The 20,402-nt window shown below is 42.2% G+C and overlaps 1 protein-coding gene across 2 annotated transcripts in view; it reads right to left on the bottom strand.

The window, feature by feature from the left end:
- Positions 1-298: 298 nt before the first annotated feature.
- Positions 299-20,402, bottom strand: part of GOLIM4 (golgi integral membrane protein 4) — a 70,832-nt gene continuing 50,728 nt past the window's right edge. For both annotated transcript variants that reach the window (XM_032484815.1, XM_032484820.1), the window contains 10 exons: positions 19,127-19,282; positions 16,620-16,946; positions 14,597-14,746; positions 14,437-14,564; positions 13,935-14,014; positions 12,009-12,115; positions 9,136-9,303; positions 8,747-8,815; positions 1,993-2,073; positions 299-1,689 (listed from right to left, as the gene is read on the bottom strand). In XM_032484815.1, the coding sequence (XP_032340706.1) occupies positions 1,537-1,689; positions 1,993-2,073; positions 8,747-8,815; positions 9,136-9,303; positions 12,009-12,115; positions 13,935-14,014; positions 14,437-14,564; positions 14,597-14,746; positions 16,620-16,946; positions 19,127-19,282 (1,419 nt within the window). In that variant the 3' untranslated portion in view covers positions 299-1,536. The remainder of the gene's footprint in view (positions 1,690-1,992; positions 2,074-8,746; positions 8,816-9,135; positions 9,304-12,008; positions 12,116-13,934; positions 14,015-14,436; positions 14,565-14,596; positions 14,747-16,619; positions 16,947-19,126; positions 19,283-20,402) is intronic.

The raw sequence follows: 20,402 nt of genomic DNA, 5'->3' as shown, positions 1-20,402 counted from the left end.
TTATTGATTATTACTAAGTTTCAATATGTTTCAAATAATTAAATACTGCAACTGAGACATTAAAAATACAAACTAATTTACCAAAATAATTGTATTCTGAATATTATATACAATATTATACATTTTACATTACATAAAGGGTTTTTATACATAAAGGTAAGATTTGATTTATGACTACTGAAAATCCAAAATACATTTGAATAAATTTTTATGCATACATACACAATCTCAGCTGGGATAATCAAAATCATATATGAGTGTGGTTACTAAAAAAAATTACATTCTTACAACAATGGTAGAAATTGAAATGCTTTTATTAATTTGAGAGTATTATTATGAAACCACACATATATGAATGATATAACCTAATTCCATATATTTAAAAATCTTTATGCTTGAGGCTGAAATTCATCTCTATCCCAAGGGAAATTTATGATTTTTAATTTCTTGACTGTAAGGGATTTTTATAATTCATAATCATGAAAGTCTCTATTCTTGGGCATAATGCAGACCCAGTCCCCTCAAATAGAAAGGTCATGAGGGTCAACCACATCCCATGTGTATTTCACCATAGTTTTCAAAAAAGATCCTACTCAGTTGTACAATTTGGTATGTCTCCATATTCATGTGTATCATCCGTGATTATATACCGAGGCACAGAGCTGACAGGGGAGGTATGTATTACTGTAGAGAACTAGATACTAACGGATACTGGGTGACTTCAGGAAGAAAAGGAGGGGTGCTCACATGGAAAACACTGCCCAGACACACTAAATTAATTACTAAACAAGGTGTCAGTCCTTCAGAAAGGTTAATAATACACTCATGTGTCATACCTTGTTTGAATACTGAAATATCCAAGTCCAGAAAACTTGTCAAGTGAGTTTTAGTGCTATCTCACTTTTAAATTTAATAAGAGCTGTGATTTTAAGTAAAGCCAAACATTTTTCCTAACTGATCTGAAAAGCTTGAAAAACAACATCTTTATAACAAAAATGTCTTTCCAACTGTATGTCACTGTCCATGGATCTTATCCCAGAGATACACAGACTGGTGAAAATTCTATCAGAACTACACACAAGAACCTTGGAAAGACAGCAGTTAGTAAACTGGCCATTCTCCTTAAGGTTTTGCACAGCATTTTTTAGTATTCCCTATTTTGAAATCCTGCATTTTATCAAAGGCAAACAACAGAACACTTGGAAACTGGAAGACAGAAAAGTAGCAAGTTGAAACATATACAAAAAATCAGTGTCCTTTTCAACATCCCATAATCTATGAAAAATGAGATTCAGAGCCTGTCTGCTTTATTGTTTTTCTTACTCGTTCATGTTTTGCTTGAATATAAAAAGAAGCTCTAAACTAGGTTATCAAAATATATTCATATAAATGTATGAGCATTTCTAATACAAAAGTTAAAAAAAGTCTAAATTCTTAATTTTTGTAATTAAATATCCTAGAGTTCAGTAGGCAGAGTTATGTCTGAGCAGCTTGAAAAGGCCGTGTGGGCTGAGCGCCGCCCGAGGCGCCGCACGGCTACATTTCCGCTCTGCGCTGTGACTTCTCAGCAGCTGGAGCCCCGTCCTCCTCCTCTTCTTCCTCCTCCTCCTCGTAGTGCTCCTCCCGGCCTTGGGGGCGGTTGTCCTCTCGAACCTCTTGCTCTTCTCCATCATTGTTTTTCTCATTGGCCTTAAAGTTAAAAGAGAAAAGAAAACTAAGAGATGGGGCATAGAGTTAGTGATATAAATGATTCCCTGTTTAAAAAGTGTGAAGTTATTCATTTTCGGAGAAAGGAAACAAGTGAAGAAAAATGTTCCAATAGGCAACGATGCAATGGTCTTTTCTAATCTTCACACTGTCACAAAGTCTTCTAATTCTCAGCTGGCCTATTAAAACTCTGTGGCATCTTCGATGTACCCAACTATTTGTATGTATCTGCTACACACACACACACGCACACACGCACGACAGAAATATATATCCCACACATACATTTTCATCATTTTCACCATAGGTCTCTTCAGCATTATGCTCCAATTCCCTTTTTTTCTCTTCGGTCAAATCTTCCTGAACCTGAAACAAACCAGAGATACCAGAGGACACTTTTACCATTTCAACACTTGCAACAACATTATTTTTATTTCCAAAAAGCTCATTCAAAGCAGCAAGGACAAAATTAAAACTAAGAATAAATTTGTAAAGAAAGCCAGAGTTCTGACCTGTCTGTTGGCCATGAAGAAATGTATAATATGCCTACTACAAAAAATTAATGTGATTCTGAATCTAGGACTTTTGTGTTTTGAGTCTATGATTTGTCTGAATAAGAGTTAACAGTCCAACCATAACCCCTGAAGAAATTCAGCTTATAAAATTTAAAAACTCCCCTTTTCCAAGTGGGAGAACTGTGGAAGTCTGAAGGCTTTGACAGAACGTAAGTTCTTGTAAAGACAGGAACCATCTGTCTTACTCAGCTAAGTGCCTTCAATACCTAGATGCATACGTGGTGCACTGTAATTGCTTAATAAATAATGTTGACCGAATGAGTCAATGAATGAATTAATGAATGAATGCAAAAATATCTGCTCTATAAAGGCACAGAAAAGGGGCACCTCTGCCTATACATGACATAGTAGAAAACTGAGGAAAAACTGTGTATATTCATTTCTATAATTACGGATAAACTTCCCTGGCTACAATATCTAGAATACAATCATTTCAGTTTCTTCATAAAATTGTTATTAAACCACCTTGAATCCATACATCTCCTTAGTGTTCCAACACATTTCTCTTTTAAGTAGTTTTCATTTGTGTATGTTACTACTATTATGTCATTGATTTTGACTATTTTTTTCAAAATGCAAACCAAAGAAAGCATCCAAATATTTTTGCTACATAATCTCAATTTACTTATTACATTCCAGAAAAATAGAGGGTAAAATATTTTCTATCTTAACTATTTTGAAAACCATACATATGCCAAAAGGTTTAAGTTATTTGAATACATTATAAAAAATCCCTGACTACCAATTCAGCATAACGCAGAGTCCTGGTACCAAAAAGAAACCCGATCTCTCCAAGGACAGTGGTACAAGAGTAAATCTTCTTGAATAACACACAAAATTACCTAATTTGGGGGGAAGGAGGTATTAAATACCCCAGAAATGGGCAAGGGAAGGAAATCATGCAGGTGTTATAATTAAGGAACAACAAATTAGTAAGGGCTGCCTCTAGGTGTCCAGTCCAGGTGCAACAGGATGAACCGCAACCCACCAGACACGCCTTGGAGGGACGCTGGCCTGTTAGGACCCTACAAAGACGACCCTTCTAAGATGCTCTAACAGAGCCCAGCCTTCATGAACCTCTTCTAACCCACCTGTTGTTGGCTGGACTCGTGGTCCCTACACCACACACTGGCACCAAATAAATACATCCGGGGGACAGGTATAGAGTATATTTTGCACTCACTGTCCTGGTAGGGTGAGCTAAAAAGAAGACACCCCTGTCTCACCGGCAGGCTCTGTGGTGAGACATCAGTGGCCCATGACATCTCTTCTGCCCTTAGTCACAGAATCTCATCACAACATTCCCGAGCGCATTGCGATGACAACAGTGAAGCACTTATTTCAGACTATACTGAGGTCTCACTAATTAAAAAAGTGTCCTGGACCATTTCAGTGAACACGTCTTCCATAGCCTTAATGATGAAGATATACTAGTGAACACTAAACATGGTTTAGTTGGGGTTGGGAGGGAACTGCCTTGAAACTGTGGCATGGTGAAAAGAATATATCAATCAGGGGTGAAAAACTTTTTTGGTAAAGGGCCAGGTAGTAAATACCCAGGCTTTCTTGGCTGTAAGGTCTCTGGAGCAACTACCCAACTCCACCGTTGCAGTGCAGAGGCGGCCTCAGACAACGTTTACAAAAAGGCACGGCTTGGGCTCCAGTAAGGCTTCACGTACAAAACAGGCCTGGGCTTGTAGTCTGCCAGCCCCTAACAGAAACGATGGAGTCAGACAGACCTGGATTACAGCCCTGGCCCCACAACTCTCCAGGATGTACACACAACAAGGTCATTTATGTTTACTATGACAATTTTCAAGGACATACAAAGACAATAACTCAATAAACTTCTTATCGCCATCACCAGGGTTCCAAAGTTATCTCGATGTTGCCACACTTGCCTCACCTATCACTTTTCTTTAGTTTTTGATGAATTATTCTTAAAAAGTCTGCATGTCATGTAATTTCCCCCCTACTCATCTCAGTAAATATCTCTAAAACAATGGGGTTTTCTTATATAACCATAATGTCATTATCATGTCTGATAAATAATTCCATGGTATCATCTACTGTCTAGTCCACGCTTACACTTTCCTAATTGTCTTAAAAACATCCACTTGTAGTTGGTTTCTTCTAAAAAACATCTACTTGTAGTTGGTTTCTTCTAATCATGATCCAGACAAAGGCCAAATTTAACACCAGTTCCACTCCCCTCTTTTTTCCTTAATGCTATATTGACTTGTTGTCCAGTAAAATTTCCTGCGTTCTGGATTTATTTGCTTCTTAACTCATTTCTGTAGCCTCCACATTTCTGATAAAAGGAAGTTAGCTTAAATGTATGAGTGAATTCAGATTCAATTTGCAAAGCAAGGGTTTTTCAGAGGTGATGTAGATTTCACATTTTCATCACATCAGGAGGCATATAATGTCTGTCCCAGTTTTAGTGAGGCTAAGGTTGGTCAGTGAGCTCCAATATTACAGCCTGATCTCTCCATGGTAAAATTCCCTGACCTGCATTCGTCTGGTAATATCCACTGATGACTGCTCCTAAATCAACTGGTGACCTTCAAATTCCCTCATTCCTTCTGTATTCACAAACTTATATAAAGAAAAACTTGCCCGTATCAACTATTTACTTACAGTGCCAGGTATACGGAATCATGATGGCTTTTAAAATTAGACCTGGGTGTGTCTAACATGGTTCTAACAATAACAAGCTGTGTTACCTTTGAAAATTTAGCTAACCTCTCTGAAGCTCAAATTTCTTATCTGTGAAATAAAAAGTTTAGATAAAGATCAGTGATTTTTAATTTTCTGTGTATGTTTGTGTGGTAGGGGGAATCATGGACCCTTTTAAGACTTCAGTGAGAAAGCCTTTAGCAAATGGGCACAGATACACATCAGTCTGCAGAGAAGTTTCAGACTCCTCGAAGTCCACCTGCAGGCCTGTCGCAGGACTGCTTCTCTAAACAGCATGTCCCTGGAGCATCAGCATCAGCTAAGGGGCTTGGAGAGAACTCTGACTCCGAGCCCCATCACATGGAAGATGGAAATCTCCAAGGGTGAGGTCTGATTCAGGAATCTGCACTTTTTTACACACTTTCCAAGGTAATTCTTAGCCACAGCAAATCCTGAGAGCCACTAGCTTGAATGACCATGAATGCTGGGTTAAGAATGTGGCTAGAGAGATAAGCACCCTTTCGTGAGTTCTTTTTTCCTCTTCTCTTGGGATCAACTGTAGAAAATTTAGGTTGTTTACCAGTTGTCAATATATTCTGTGGTGGAACCACTAATTTAAGTTACTTCTTAGTTTAGGGATTGTACAAATGAAAATTTTGTGATTTTTCAACTTTATAGATATACTTTTACTACTCTAGTAATATATTCATGTTTGGAGCAAAAGTAATTCAAACTCATCTTAAAGGCATTACTGAAATAGAACAAAATGATACGGAGTTTCCCATTTTAAAATATGCTTAGACTAAGAACCAGAAGCCAGATGTTACTCTTTTACAATGTAGGCATGCCAATTATGTCTCCTACACTTGACCCTCTTTAGTGTCCTGCTAAAGCTGACGCAGACAGTTTGTTAAAGATTTCCCAACACCACTCCTCATTACTCATTACTGAAACCTAATGTTTTAGGTATTTTAGAAATAGTTCCCTATGTGAAGTGGCAAAGTTTAATAAATAGTCTAAACAAAACAATAAAACAGGTCTCCTGAGTCTGAAATGGGCTTTGGCTAGCTACCCAGTCCCTGTATGTATGCGTGCCTTTCTCAGAAGGTTGCACCTTAAGTAGTCAGGAATGCTGAGATCCAAAGAGGTGGATGGGATGAGACAAAGAAAGGCCTTCAGCAATGCCCACTATTGTGATGGACATCCCTGCTTGCCGGGTAATGTTCAGCGGGAGAGCTTCTGCCATGTGGACAGCTTCCTGATGTGGTGGTTCACAGGCTGGCCTACCACTGATGGTAGCCAGATAACCTCGTACCTGCTCTTTCCTAAGTTTCAGATCAATCTGTTTTCAGTTACACTGGGGAAGCTGAGCATTTGGGTTTTTCAAGCAGTTGTTTAATCTCTGTATATTTTAAAACATTTAAATAATTTGAAAGCACACATAGCACTTTTTGGTCATAATTTGTCTGGTTTGCTCATAAAGAGATAAATCTGGAAAGGAAGCAACATGAGGATTCACCATGTGAATGTCTTTCATTCTAAAAAATCCCAAATAATCAACAATGGATGCCTGTTAACAGCCATCATTTTTAGGTCTTAGAAGGATAGGGCTGTTGCACTAAGAGAAGACAGGGGTAGTGCAAATTTCCTAAAATCACATTTGCTCTGGGTCCTCTACTCTCAGAGTTCAAGTCAGGAGTCTGATGGGCTGTACCTCCAAACAGGCAGAACCCTGGCAAGATGCAGTTTCTCCCTGGGGGGAAATGTGACAGAAGTCAGGTTGACCGTGGGCTGGAAGGGAGGGGAATCTATGGAAGGCAGCAATAAGCCTTACCCTGCTGTGGTCAGCTGAGGCACCTGAGAGACTCAGGCTGCAGGGAGATAAGATCGATGCACATCACACAGCACTTTAGGGTTTTCAGAGCGCCCCACAGATGCTGTCTCACACACACAGCACTTACGAACAGCACACTATGTATTCTCACACACTGCACCCCTCCTTCCTTCTCTCATTTTGTGGAAGTCTGCTGAGAACTGCGTCTCTATTTCTAGTCCTTGACTGGTATTTGGAAACTCTTCTCCCTCAAGAGAAGAACTGAGAACCATGGAAAGAGGTAGGAAATCCAGTAACTAATCATCTTAGGAACTACCAGAAAAATAAAACACAGGGAACCAGGGACCCTCGGGGGGCAGAGGGGAAAGTCACCCAGGGAGGAAGACATGGGCTTCCGCTGGGAGCTCATGAGAGGGTGCAGTGACCTGGAGCCTCTGTGACAGGGTTAGAAAGTGGGACAGAGGCACCAGAGCCGGGAGCTCTGGGCAGGGAACGAGGGGCCAGGCGCAGGGAGAAGAGATGGCTCTGGTCAATCAGCCCACCGGAGGGAGGAGCGGCAGTGGCCCGGGGAGCGGCTGCCCAGCAGGCTTGGCACCAGCCTCTGCCTTTCACCATCCCCCTTCCCTCCTCCTCCTCTCTGCCTTATTTTCTTTCTATCCGTGATCCTCTTGGATCACAGGATTGCTCTCTCCACTTTTAACTGATAGAATATAGATGTAAAAAAGTAATCAGTAAATACTGATTAAAATTTTATGTTGACCCTTCTGAATTTTTAAAAAGAAACCAAGGTGAACCCCTTCTCTTTTCATCCCTCAAAGATTCCTGGTATCTAACATAATGAAACAAAGCAGTATTAGTCTAGACATCCTGTTAACAGGAGAAGTCCAGATAAATATCTTTTTCTTGCCAAACATCTTAATACTCAAGGCTGCTGGTTTCTCTAACAGTCTCTTCTGATGACGGGGCTTGAGGTCTTGATAGGGATGAACAGCAGGATGAGAAAAGAGAGAGAAAAAGATCAGGCCAGGTAGAGTGCATGTCACTAGAGGTGTGTGTTGCCAGTGGCTGTAAAGAAGACATCCTTTTCTGTTCTCCTGATATAAGCACTAATTTTAGCATTAGCTCTGCAAAGCTGGCGAATGCAATACAAAGGAGACAGCAGACCTAGCCCAGGGAACTGTGCCTGTGAGCGCAGAGGCACGTGCTTTCTGGCTGAGAGGCGCCTCTAGACCAGCGCTTTAATAATTTGCTCGACCACCGACTGGTCGAGAGACCGTACGTGGGGCCTTGGCATCACCCATATCACATTCCTGAGAACTGAGCTTCAGCGGTCCACGCGGCAGAGTGCTGTGACTGACCAGCCATGGCAGCAGCCTCCATCCATCAATTATACGAATGTGGCGCCATGGCAGATGCCCTGTTAACCTAGGTAACAGTAGCATGCCAGGAGATTACAACAGAAAGCAAACTAAGATGAAACGTTAAGGAATTCCACCCAAATGCATTTTCTTCAGCTGTGCTCCTTGTGTATTTTTCCTTTTCTTTTGTTTGTTAAATTTAATTAAGACACTAAATTCTTAGGAGGGAAGAGTCTAAAAGTAGAGGCAGTAAACTTTTTTAAGTGTCTCGAGGGTGTTGTGTCTCCTCTGTTCTTCTTTTCTTATGAGGGGAAGGGAGGAGAAAATATTCCTGCAAAGATCACATAAGCCCAAGTCTGCCATTGCAGGAAGCCGAATGTCTTCTTAATTAAACATTTCTAGGGAAAACCAGAGAGGGGGATTCTATCTCCCCGTTTTGTTATCTTTTCATTGCCATGGTCCATTTCCCCTGGAAACCACCATTTCTTATCCAGCCCAGGGCTTTCTGAACATTTTTACACAAAGCCTCTCAAAGCCCACGCTGCAAAATTTGTTTCCTGCGAGTGTGAGGCTCCTGCACCCCACCTTCCTACCTCCTCTTCCCCCTCTTCCTGGTACTGCTCATCCACGTTGTCCTCCTGCTGGTCTGGATTTCCTGCCATCTGTTGAAACAAAAGGGGAGGCTCAGGTTACTGGACGTTGGAGATGCCTTTTCCTGTTATCTGGAACAAAGGACAGGCAGGCCCATGACAAGCACACTTTCACAGCATCAGTGGCTGGGAGATGAATGATCATTCCCACAACACAAAGCCCAGGATCCCATTTCCCTCTCTGAGTGTGGGCATGTCCTTTCACACGATGGACTAAAAACCAACCAGAAGCAAACCTCCTGTCCATACAGGTTGTGACCGACTGTTTATGTAAACCAGGCATTTATTGAAATATCTGGGTTAGAATCCTCCTCCTTTGTGGCATCGCTTACCACCAAATGCTCCTCCACCTCTGCATTCTCTTGCTTTTGATGACTCTGCTTTTGTTCTTCATTTTCATCTGGCAAATTTTCTTCCCTCACTTGCCCGGCTTCCTCGAATTCATCCTCGCCTTGGTTATTAGGGTCGTCTGCTGGGTTTATATCCTCTACAGCTGCCCTCTGTAAAATTGTAATGAAAAGCAAACCACCACTTGAAAATCCAGGATCAAGTTTAATTTCATTTGAAAGGCCACAGACTGGCAGAAAATGAAATTGTCCTTCACTAGAGTGTTCAGATCTATCCTTGCTAAGACTCACAAGTACCCATCCCACTGTCTAAAGATAAAACCCCGGCTGCATTTGTCAGAGGCTGATGAATCAGAATGAAGTTCAAACAGCACTTCTTTCCTGCAAGCGATTCCAAAACAGTTCTCAGAACTCTAATATCACAAGTAATATGAGTGTAAGTGGACAACAAGAAAAACAGTTAATAAAAGCCAAAGGACCAAGTAGGGGAAGTCATTAAAACAAGAGATTTAGACAGGCAAACTGACTTCTCTCCCTGGCATGTTGATTTTTACAGACTAGTTATCCTTTGTGAGTCAGCTGTCAATGTAAGTGGGTGAAAAGCATTTGAGAGAGGAAGCCCACACCAGAAAGGCCCCGAGAAGAGGGCCTGCGAGGAGACAAGAGAAGAGCTAATTTAAAAAGGGATGACCACTTTCTAGTGTGGAGTACATTTCTTTATAAACACTGTGAGGCTGAGAGATGTTGCACTGACAAGAGACGGGAGAAAAGGGACTGAGCTAACCCAACCTTTAGCAATCTATTTTGAAAAATCCCTCCCTGGCCCGTCCCACCCCCCCAAGTAGTTCTCAGCTATTGTGTTCAATGAATGCCCTTCATAATACCAACTCTCGAATTATCTCGATTTTGCCACTTATGCTCCCAAAGCACCTTTCAAAATAATACATGTCCTCACAAAGACTTAGATTTTGGAGCCTGAGCTGGACAGGAACGGTGACGCTTGCAGGAGCTTTGCTGGCTCATCAACAGGACACTCAACTGAGGCAGCAAAGCTTCCCAGAGCTGGTGGGGCCTCAGAGTAACGTGCAGTCTGTCAGTGTTCTCCAGACAGCCAGATTCTACTTCAGTTCACTTCAGAGCCCTGAACGTGTGCCAGAGCTCACTGCAGTCGCAGCTGACGTGCCATCCGCACACCCCCGGCTACGTACTCCATCCAAGAGCAAAATGACACTTTTCTTGGGAATATCGCGAGTGACAAATCATCATCTTCACGCTAGACTCCAATTACTCCACAATCTCTTGTCACATGGATTTCTTTTTGTGCATTGTCAATACATTGTGTGGAAATATAGAAAAAAATGTGTTACATTTTCTTGAGGAAAAAAAGTACCAAATGTCTTTGGCAAAAGTTCATAAAAATGTACACACTGGCTCCAACTCTAACCAAGTTTTAAAAAAAAAGTCTTAACAAGCACAGTTGTTCCATTCAAATAAAATAGATAATCAATAAAATCTCAGGCTGGACAAAAAACTTTTTTTAATTTAAAAATTAATAAATAAAATAGGTGAAGACAAAAAATAGGGACAAGCAGGCTAGTAATTTCAGTAGAAAGGCCAACGTTTCCCAATGTGTTATCTTGAACAAGTTGGCTGAAGAGAGGAGAATAAAGGATCATAGAGTCAGGTGGCCAGTCGAAGCACATAGCATGTCCCAAACATCAGTGACTGGACCATTCTCCCTGTCCCTATCCCCTCCATTGCTCTCAGGACACTCTCAGGCTTTTACATACTGGCTGTCTTGCTCTCTTATGAACCCTCTCCTTCTTGTCTTTACATCCTCTGGCTCTCTTGCACTCCCCTGTTATCTAAAGCTCTTGCTCCTTCTTGAAAATATTTCAGGGCTAGGGTTCCCTGGAACACACTTTCAGAAACGCTGACTTGGGCTGGTAGACAAATGTGTCTGCCACCTCTCCATGCAAGTTCCGTCAAACAGCTGTTTCCATCCAGGTGGCTTCAAGCAGCTCTCAGGAAGACTCTCTCAATGCTTATCAAGGAACAATACAGATCCTCCTACTGGTCCACTGGATCAACATAAACCTGGCCCACAGGATAGCACAGACTGAATTTTATCAACGTGATGGTTGATTTACTAGCACAAGATGACAAGCAAGCTAGTAAGTTGTAAAAATCATCTATACATAAGCACAAGGACACACTGACTTGTAGGAAAGGCCTAGGCCCTAGATCACCCAACCGAACTGGGAGGCCTGGTCTTTTTTGGATAAAAACAAAGAACATTTTGGGTTATTATATCTCTACCTACTAATATTCTAATTTTTCCGCAGCATCATTCTTCTTCATTTCTCAAACAATACATTCTTATCCATATATTTATTAAAATAGTCACTGGACTGCTGGGAGATTACAGAGAATCACATGACACCCACTTACAGACCGCTCACCATGCTGCATAACGGTTAACTCCTTTCTCTGGTTCTCGTTCCAAATCTCACACTTGCTTTTTTTTTTTTTTTCCCATCTTTCAGAATTACTACATATTTCAATGCCTCTTTTTGCTTTTCCGTTTTAATTTTATTAATCCAAAAGTCCCCAGAGGGAAACTCCTTGGATGTTTTCCCAGAGTAACCTTTAACCTATTTTCATCACAGTCCACCCCACCCCAAAGTTTACAGTTAACTACACTGCTCCTATCATAGAGCTCTGCAAGTCACCTTCCTTCTGTGCGGATGAAGTAACAGACAGACCTGGAGCCTGGCGTACGGTGTCAGGCAAACTTTCACGTTCCCTTTCCACCTTGTGAGTTCCCAAGTGTCATGAACGGAAGAGAGGATACTTACATCTGCCTCGGATTCTGGGTCAGCTTCGGGGGGCCCTTGTTCTTGAAGCTCATGTCCATTCTCTGGGTCTTCTGCCTCGTCTTGGTGCTGGTTGTCTCTCTCATAGGCTAGCAAATCAAAGGCCTCATATCAGTCCAAATGAACCAGGCAGGATTCTTCCCTTTCAAAGCTAAGGAGAGCCACCAGTAGGCTCTCCTACAGACCAGTTCATCCACTCACCTCTCTAGCTCAGTTAGCTCAATGTAAGGCTTTAGCTTTTTTGGAAAAGTCACGTCCTTTTTCCAGGCTGCGTGTCTACAGAAATCGTGTGAGTAAGTGACACCATTCTAACTCTCTAACTTCCATTTATAAACTTCTGTTTATAACAGAAGCTGCAATTTTTCCCCCATTATGCAAAAAACAACAATCAAAACTTTCTCAATAAAATAAAGCCCAGTCAACTGGACATCACTAAAATGATCAACTAATTCTTTAGTAATGTCAGAGAAAATGGCAAGGCACCAAAAGAAGAAACTGATGCTACTTCAGGAAATGACAGAGAGAACAACCCCATCTGTGGAGCTCAAACACAAATTCAGCCCATCTCGACCTCTCTGCGGTGGCAGCGATGATGACACCACGAACGTCGCACATCTATACTCACACACACGTTTACTTGCTAGTTTTTGAAAAAATATTTCAATAAAGAGAACTTAGATAAAAGCACACAGAAAGAAGAACAAATAACTTTTCCAGTCAGATATAAGAGAAAAGTTTAAATATATGGCGAGTATTTAGTCTGTGGAAAATAAAGATGCAGGTAACTTACCATCAGGTTTCAAGTGCACCAAGGGATCCATTAAATAGAGAACAAATCGTTCTCTAGTCTTACTGATAATGGGACAAAAAAGCTTTAAGTGCTGCATGGGGGGACATAAGGAAAACAATTTCTGACTACAAGGGCTGTAAAATACCAGAACGGCTACAGAGGGAGTTTGGGTAATCACCTTCCTTCAGCTGCTTTAGGAAAGGATACATGTCTAAGTGTCAGCGCTGCCAGAGAGACGGTTCCTGTTTACTTCTATTATCACAGCAAGCAGTATTTGATAAATGACATACTAGATGTGCACCATAAACGAAAGCTACTGTTGACTTAATTTGAAAAACTTTCAAGGCAATAATCTAAACACCTCCAAGGTAAGAAGATGTAGAAATTTCCCAAAGCATAACAGTCCTATGACAATGGGTCAGAAGTAAGTGTTTAGTATTCAAAAAGCTTAATCTACTATTTCCTCTCTACTCTAAAACATTAGAGAGGAAACAGGTTATCTTGTGTGATTTGGGCTACCAACGTGCTGTTTGGGAGGATTAAGAAAAACGTAACAACAACAACAAAAGATACATGGTACTCAAATCTTTGTATGTACAGGTATTCCTCACTTTCTGAAAGTTCGTTTTATGCCACTCTGCTTTTATGAAAGACTTACACTAGTACTTGTTTTGGTGAACCAAAAGAAATCAGAAGAGGATTTGTGATTCTATGAAAAAAAAGTGAAAAGCAAAAATAGTGTTCAGAGTTTGTTCTGCGAGCGAAAGCCTTTACAGAGGCAGCGCACACCCAGAGCAGAGCAGCAAGAGTGGAACCCCCCGCTCCTTCCCTGGGACCCACACTCAGCATCTCAGCTTCGCGCCCCCAGAGCTTTGAACTGTGCCTATGAGCACCCGGGCTCTATCTTGATTTATTCTGCATATCTGTTAGCAAGACGCTTGCTAAGGTAATTACTTCTTCCCTTTACACCATTCCTGCTTATGAAAGGTTTCACAGGAGTGTTTTACTTTCAGGTAGCAGAGGAAACCTGTATGTAGACGTGCATATAACTCTGAGTTGATATTATATATTGCCAAGCAGTTTTATTTAAACATTAATCATCTAAGAAGCCTCACCACCTCCTTCCTCTTCCTGGACGCCCTGGTCCTCTGCTCCCTGAACAATATCATTATCCACAGCATCGTAACGAGCTTGCTGCCTGCAAGGGAAACAAACATCATGCACTCAGCAACACAACTTAAATAGCACAGTTTGACAGTAAGTCATTTATCTTTAAAAACAGTTATCGACAAGTTTTTCAATAATTTTTTAAAAGCCATAAAATATTAAAGATTCCCAATACACTTTTGAAAGACACCTTAAAAACGATAAAATACCTTTCAAACGATAAAGCGAGCACACAACCTGCTAGGTTATTTTGAGACATAAGCTGTCATTTTGTAAGCCAAAAGAAAACGTTGATTACTTTGAAAATTAAGTATTTGGAATTTAACATTCAGGTGGTAGTTCTGCCCCAACGACAGGAGCCGCTCAAGTTCACGGGCAACAAATACACGAAGCTGTTTTTAATCTGCTTATAAGAACCAGAGGAGGGGCCGCCCAGGCCCAGGGGGAGGCTACCGTGGCTGCTCAGGGTGCTGCAGCCGGCCCTCCCCAGGCCCGGCCTGCCTCTGCCGGGCCGCCTCTCCGGCGAGGAGCTGGTGCTGGTGCTGGTGCTGCTGCTGCTGCTGCTGCTGCTGCTGCTGCTGCTGCTGCTGCTGCTGCTGCTGCTGCCAAGCACGTGCCCCTGCAGCCTCTGCTGGTGCAGAGCCGCCTGGTGCTCCCGCAGCCGCCGTGCCTCCTCTGCCCGCCGCGCTGCCAATCTCTGCTGTTCCAGCTGCTCCTCATACGGTGACTGGAACCTGGTAGCCGGCTTGGCAGAAGGATACACCTGGGGGACAGTGAGCCGGCGCTGAGCAAGAGCAGTGAGGCCCCCCGGGCCTCCCTTCACTGCTTCTCAGGACACACACGCAGAAGGCGGGGCTGGTTTATCACTGCCTGTCTATAGGGTGAACTGTCATCATACAGTAGGTCCACCGCCACCCAGCTGCTGGACCTTCTACTTCGCGACTCTCTGATCTCCCTTGGCTTCTTTTAGCAATTGATCCTCCCATTTGCTGGCATTAAGGCAGATTTTCAGTGTGCTCCCTTCTCAAATGGAAGAGGGCACAGCAGAAGAAATCAGTTTCCAACCTTAATTAAATTTATATTCAAAAGGCTCTGCCGTAAGTGGGCACTTACTAACCTCAAGACTAACTGGGGCAATTTATGAGCTGAAGCTGAGGTGAAGGCCTCTCCACAAAGAGCTGAAGACCTAGGAAGGCTGACTAACTCTAGCAATGTGCTCAGGCTAAGCACAGCCAAAAAGGGGGCAAATTTTAGATTAGGCTGGAAAAGCAGAGAACCGAATTCTCTTCAAAGAAACCAAAAATGGTTGAGAAGACAGGGCCTTCTGATTAAAGGAAAACCTGATATAGAAATTCTTAAACTCTGCTTCCATTAAGCAATCTGCATTCTCTCACCTACCCCTGCCAAAGTAACATGAGCATGTACAATTCTCACCAAAGGAAAGAGGGTGCATGGCTGAGGGCAGTTAAAGCCAGTGGGGAATGATCATTCATGAAAGCTATGAAGGACCCAAGACTGGGAGAGGCTTCTCCATGCTAAGTTTGCAATAGTACAAGAGTGCACCTACAGAGGCCTCCATACCAGCTCAGCCAAAGCCTCCAGCAGCCTGAAGTTGTGGAAAGTGTGAAGCCAAACAAAGCTTCAGGGCTATAAATAAAAGGTGCCCAGCATCCATGTAAAGGCCAGGTAGTCTATTGTCATGCATCACCTTAGAGGTTATGTAAGGTACCTCACCGCATTCAGTATTGCTTGCAGTTCTTTTAAGGTATCATTTATAATAATAATGGATGCTTTTCATAAATCGTACTTATGTGAGAGGAGAGTGCTCAGTAGGTGGAGCCTGAGCAGAGACTGGTAAAACACACTCACCCAGTGGCCTATCCTTAAGTGATAAGTTCAGCTTTTTGATGACTTAACCACCCGGAAGGTGAGTGTGCAAAAGCCAACATACGATTTGACAGTAAGTGAACAGGGAGGAAAGTACCTTTGAACACAGACAAGGAGTCACTTCTCAGCCTCAAGATGCCCATGGGACTTGAGCACAGACTGGGAAGGTGCCCAAGCAGGTGCGTGTCTAGTCTCCTGCTCGGTTAAAGGGGTGAGGCCCGGGTCTCCCTTACTCTGCAGCTATTGACAAAGATGATACATACACACATGGATACATACACACACCGTCTGCTCCTTCTCTGTTCCCCTATCATCTTTCTGAGGCCAGGTAGCTATGCTACCAGCACCACAATGGAATATTTAAATATGTGCATACACCACTTAGTGAAATCACCCAAACTTTACTGTAGAGATTGTCATACATGGGAGGGCATTTTCCTTAATAAAGCTGACCCTTGACCAATGTGGGGCTGGAGGAGCTGACCCTCTGTGCAGTGGAGAATCTTCCCAGCACTTTCAGTTAGCCCCTGTATACAGGGCTCCCCCACTGCCTCCCCATTGGGGCTCCCCTGTGTGCGCAGTGCTCCCTCTGCAGATCCAACCAACCAAGGAGCCTGGAGTATTCACCATGGCGAAAAACCGTGTGTAAGCGGAACTGCGAGGTTCAAACCTGCTCGGTTCTAGGGTCAGCTGTACGTAAAAACAAAGCCACGCCTGCATCCTGGCTGACTGGCGGCATGACCTCATACCTCCCGAGCGGGCCCTTCCAGAAGGTTGGCTTCTTTGTGTTCACGCTGTTCCTTCCACTCCCGGTCCTGCTCTTCCGGGGACGGATCGTGCTCCTCCTCGAGATGCTGGGCCTGCCCGACCTGCTCCATGGCCTCCTCTTCCAGGGCCTTCCTGTGCTCCTCTTCCACCTGCCGTGCCTCGGGCTCCCGGGGCCCGGCTTCTTGCCGGCTCAGCTCTGCGGGAGCCCGGGGTTCTGCCTCCTTCTGGGTGGGAGGGTAAGGTTTCGTTTCTTCTGCTCTTCCAGGGACCGCTTCATGGTTCCGCCACACTTCGCTATTCCGAGACACCTAGGCCAAGCACATCACTGGAAATGACACTCTTCTATTTCGAAAGTAGTGATAGAATTTCTTTATTACCATGTCTACGGGGTTACAACATAAGCAAAATCCTGGAGTCTAGAAAGAGAGTCCTGACTGAAAAGCATGGCTGCCATGGAGTCACTTAACTCTTCTCACTGTGTAATCTCACCTACAAAATAGAGATAACAAACAAAATTTCATCGTGGAAGGAATACCATAAATAACCTAAAAGGAAAGCCTGTAAGTGACCACAACTCAGTAGACCCTGCCCTCAAAAGCAGTCTAACTGCTGTTCTCCCTTAAAATAAATAGGGTAAAACCCTCACACTTCAAATCATCAAATATTTACATAATTTTCTTCAGTATAAATTTTGCTTTCAATAATTATTTGGAAAGAGAAGGATAAGATCAAATTGAGGATGTTAGGTTTGTTTTTGTTAGTTAATATTAAAAAAAAGAATGCATTACTAATGGACATCCATGTTAGCTAAACCAGTGCCCATTAAACCAGATACAATTTAACATTTTTAATGTATTAAAATAGTATTTCTTTGTAAACCAGTAGCATTTCTTTTGTAAATATTTTGTATTGTTAATACAAAACAGAAAGCTCTGAACAACAACAACAAAAAATACATGTCTGTTTACAGAGAATTCTTCTAAAAGTGGTTGATTTAAATCATTTTCCCGTCAAGTTTCAGAAATTTCTATATGGTCTTCATTACTTAGAAAAGAGGGGCAAAAGAGAGAGGATATAATATCAATAGAAGAATGTGTCACTACCCCCGACCCCAACCTTCTTTATCAGAAAGAATACCTTCTTTGGTCAGATTGCTCTCCCATAATTGAAATTAATGTGAAGCCTGCTTCTTAAATAAGCAGAAACATAAATAAGAAACTGGATTGTATAAATCAATTAATCAAGGAAAAAAAAGTCCCTTCTCAGACATCCGAGGGCAACATTTAGAGGTGTAATTTTACCAGCCTAGCAAGTTTGAACTGACACTGCCCTGGCCTGATAGGAAATATCTCTCCGAAGAGCCCTAAGTGCTTTCACACGCCTGCCATTGATCTCCAGGGCATCCTTGTGAGAAAGGTTAGAGCAGATAACTATTATCTCCGCCTCACAGACAGAAAAACTCAAAGTCTGAGTCATTAAAAGATTAATCCAGTAAACTGCTAGTGAAACGGGGACAGAGAACAGAACCGGTTCCCAGGCCGGGAAGCTGGCTGTTTCCTTAAGTTAGGAGCGACACACCGATGCAGACAAAGAACACCCACGATGGGACAGAAGCTGTCTGGGGAGGAATGCTCTTCATGGACTGAAGATTCACATGAAGTCCACTCACATCAACTTAATTTTTCCCGTAAGATGATAAGAAGGAGACTTGGAGCAAGTCTTCTCAAACATTCATTGTTAAAAACAACTGTGTTGGGGGGGGGGAAGATAACCATACTTGCCATTTTTACCACACGTGTGATGGCAAAAACAACCTCGTAAGAATTAATGACAAAGGTGACACTACTTTTGATGATCCACTTGTGAGACATTATTAAGCAACAAGGCTTAATTTCTACAAAGAACAGGAATACAAAAAAGCGTATTCAGAGACTAGTACGTGTACTCTTGGCAGTTTTACGAAGGGCTTTTAATATAAACTTCGACATAATTCTGTATGGACCAAGTACTTCATCAAGTTCAAATACATTAGCAACTTTAATACTTGAGTGAGCTGATTATCACATAATATCCTCATGATCACTTAAACTTCTTACTCTACCTCCTGCCCCGGGGGAAAAAAAAAGAAAAACAAAACCTTAAAAAACTCAGACATGACAGCTGTCTTCAAACAAATATACCCACATGAAGAAAGACAAAGCCAGTACAGTCTTTCCCAGAAAACCAGCAGTCCTCAAAGTGCACCTCCCCAGACAAGTTGACTCAGTTAGAAATGCAGATTCTCAGGCCTCACCCAAATTAACTGAACTACCAACTGTGGGCTGGGGCCCGGCTGTGTTTTAACAGCCCTGCTGGGGACTCTGATGTATGCTAAAATTTGAGAACCAGTGTTCTGCAGGAAGAGTTGGCAATTTTTAGAACAGTTCACCTGAGGACAGCTTGACAGTGAAAGCGACCCCAACCACAGACACCAATTCGTGCCTCTTACCTCCCGTGCCTCTCCGCGTGACTGGTCCCTTGCTGTGCTGTCACCTTGTGGAGAACGCACCTGGGTAAAATTTTGCTGCTCTGCTTGCTCTGGTTTTCGAAAGCTTGGAATCCTATTCAGGGTATCTTTCAGTTGTTTATATTCTGCAACTTGAGTCTGCATACAAATTGCACAATTGGATGCAAATTGCACAATTTGAGGAGGGAAAAGGGTATCATTCATAGATGGTTCGCTGCAAGACTAGACAAAAATATTACACCTAAATGCAAAGTAGGAAAAATATGCAGGTTGTTTCCATGCATTAGCTATACTTACTTCGACATGCTTAATCACTTTTCAGCACATGCAAATTAGAATTAGAGTTAAAGGGAATGGAAAAAAAAATCTCTAAGACAGATGTTAGTTTCCTACGCTACATTAAACTAAGCCAGAATTTTTATAACTTTCTAGTATAAATATCATTAAAAGTAAGACAGATATGCAATCGGTTTTATGACATTAAAATCTATTTTAAAATTCCACAGTTATATAAATATAAGTGCAGATATCTTTACCAACATGGTCTGAGTCTTTTCAGTGCAAAAGATGTATAAGTTTAAAATAAGTAATTGAAAATATATGTGTATAATCACTCAGGCCACCTACTTCTCCCAGTCAATTTGTGCTCAAAAAGGGTCCCTTCCTCTCCAGAACACTTAGACGATATTGTGCTCCGCAGTTTTGGAAAGCAGGAGCATAGGCATGAAATGAAGCTGGATTTTTATTTTTCAATTCTGAATACCCTTTTCTTCTAACGCGATAAAGGCACTAATGTAGGCATAGGACTAGAATATACTATATATGTGTATCTTTGTATATATGTGGTAGGGTGTGTGTGTGTGTGTGTAATATTTTTGATACAAGAAGCTAGAAAGACAGGAAAAATCAAGTACTTTAAGAATATCACTAGACTGTTTATACCTCGCTCATCATATGCACCAACATCATTATCCTAAAACAGAAATGCTGTGTGTGTGTAAACACCCACTTACATAAACATATACCAAGAACACAGAAATCGCTTCTGAACGAGCTTCCCCGGACAGGGCCGCCTCCCTCGGTGTGCACAGCAGAGCGAGAGTGGAGGCTGGAACCCAGTCGTGCTCCTGCTGCCCAGCTGTGCACCTGCATGGCACTCTCCCCCTCCAGGAAGACGTGCCTTTCTGTCTTTTTCTAGTTCACACAGAGGCGAAGAGGTCTGCTTGCTAAACTGTCTCAGGGGACTGTTGCTTTATAA

This window comes from Camelus ferus, chromosome 1, assembly GCF_009834535.1.
Source record: "Camelus ferus isolate YT-003-E chromosome 1, BCGSAC_Cfer_1.0, whole genome shotgun sequence".
Classification (NCBI taxonomy): Eukaryota; Metazoa; Chordata; class Mammalia; order Artiodactyla; family Camelidae; genus Camelus; species Camelus ferus.
The sequence above is the reverse complement of the archived record's forward strand: the minus strand, read 5'-3'. Positions and strand labels throughout refer to the sequence as shown.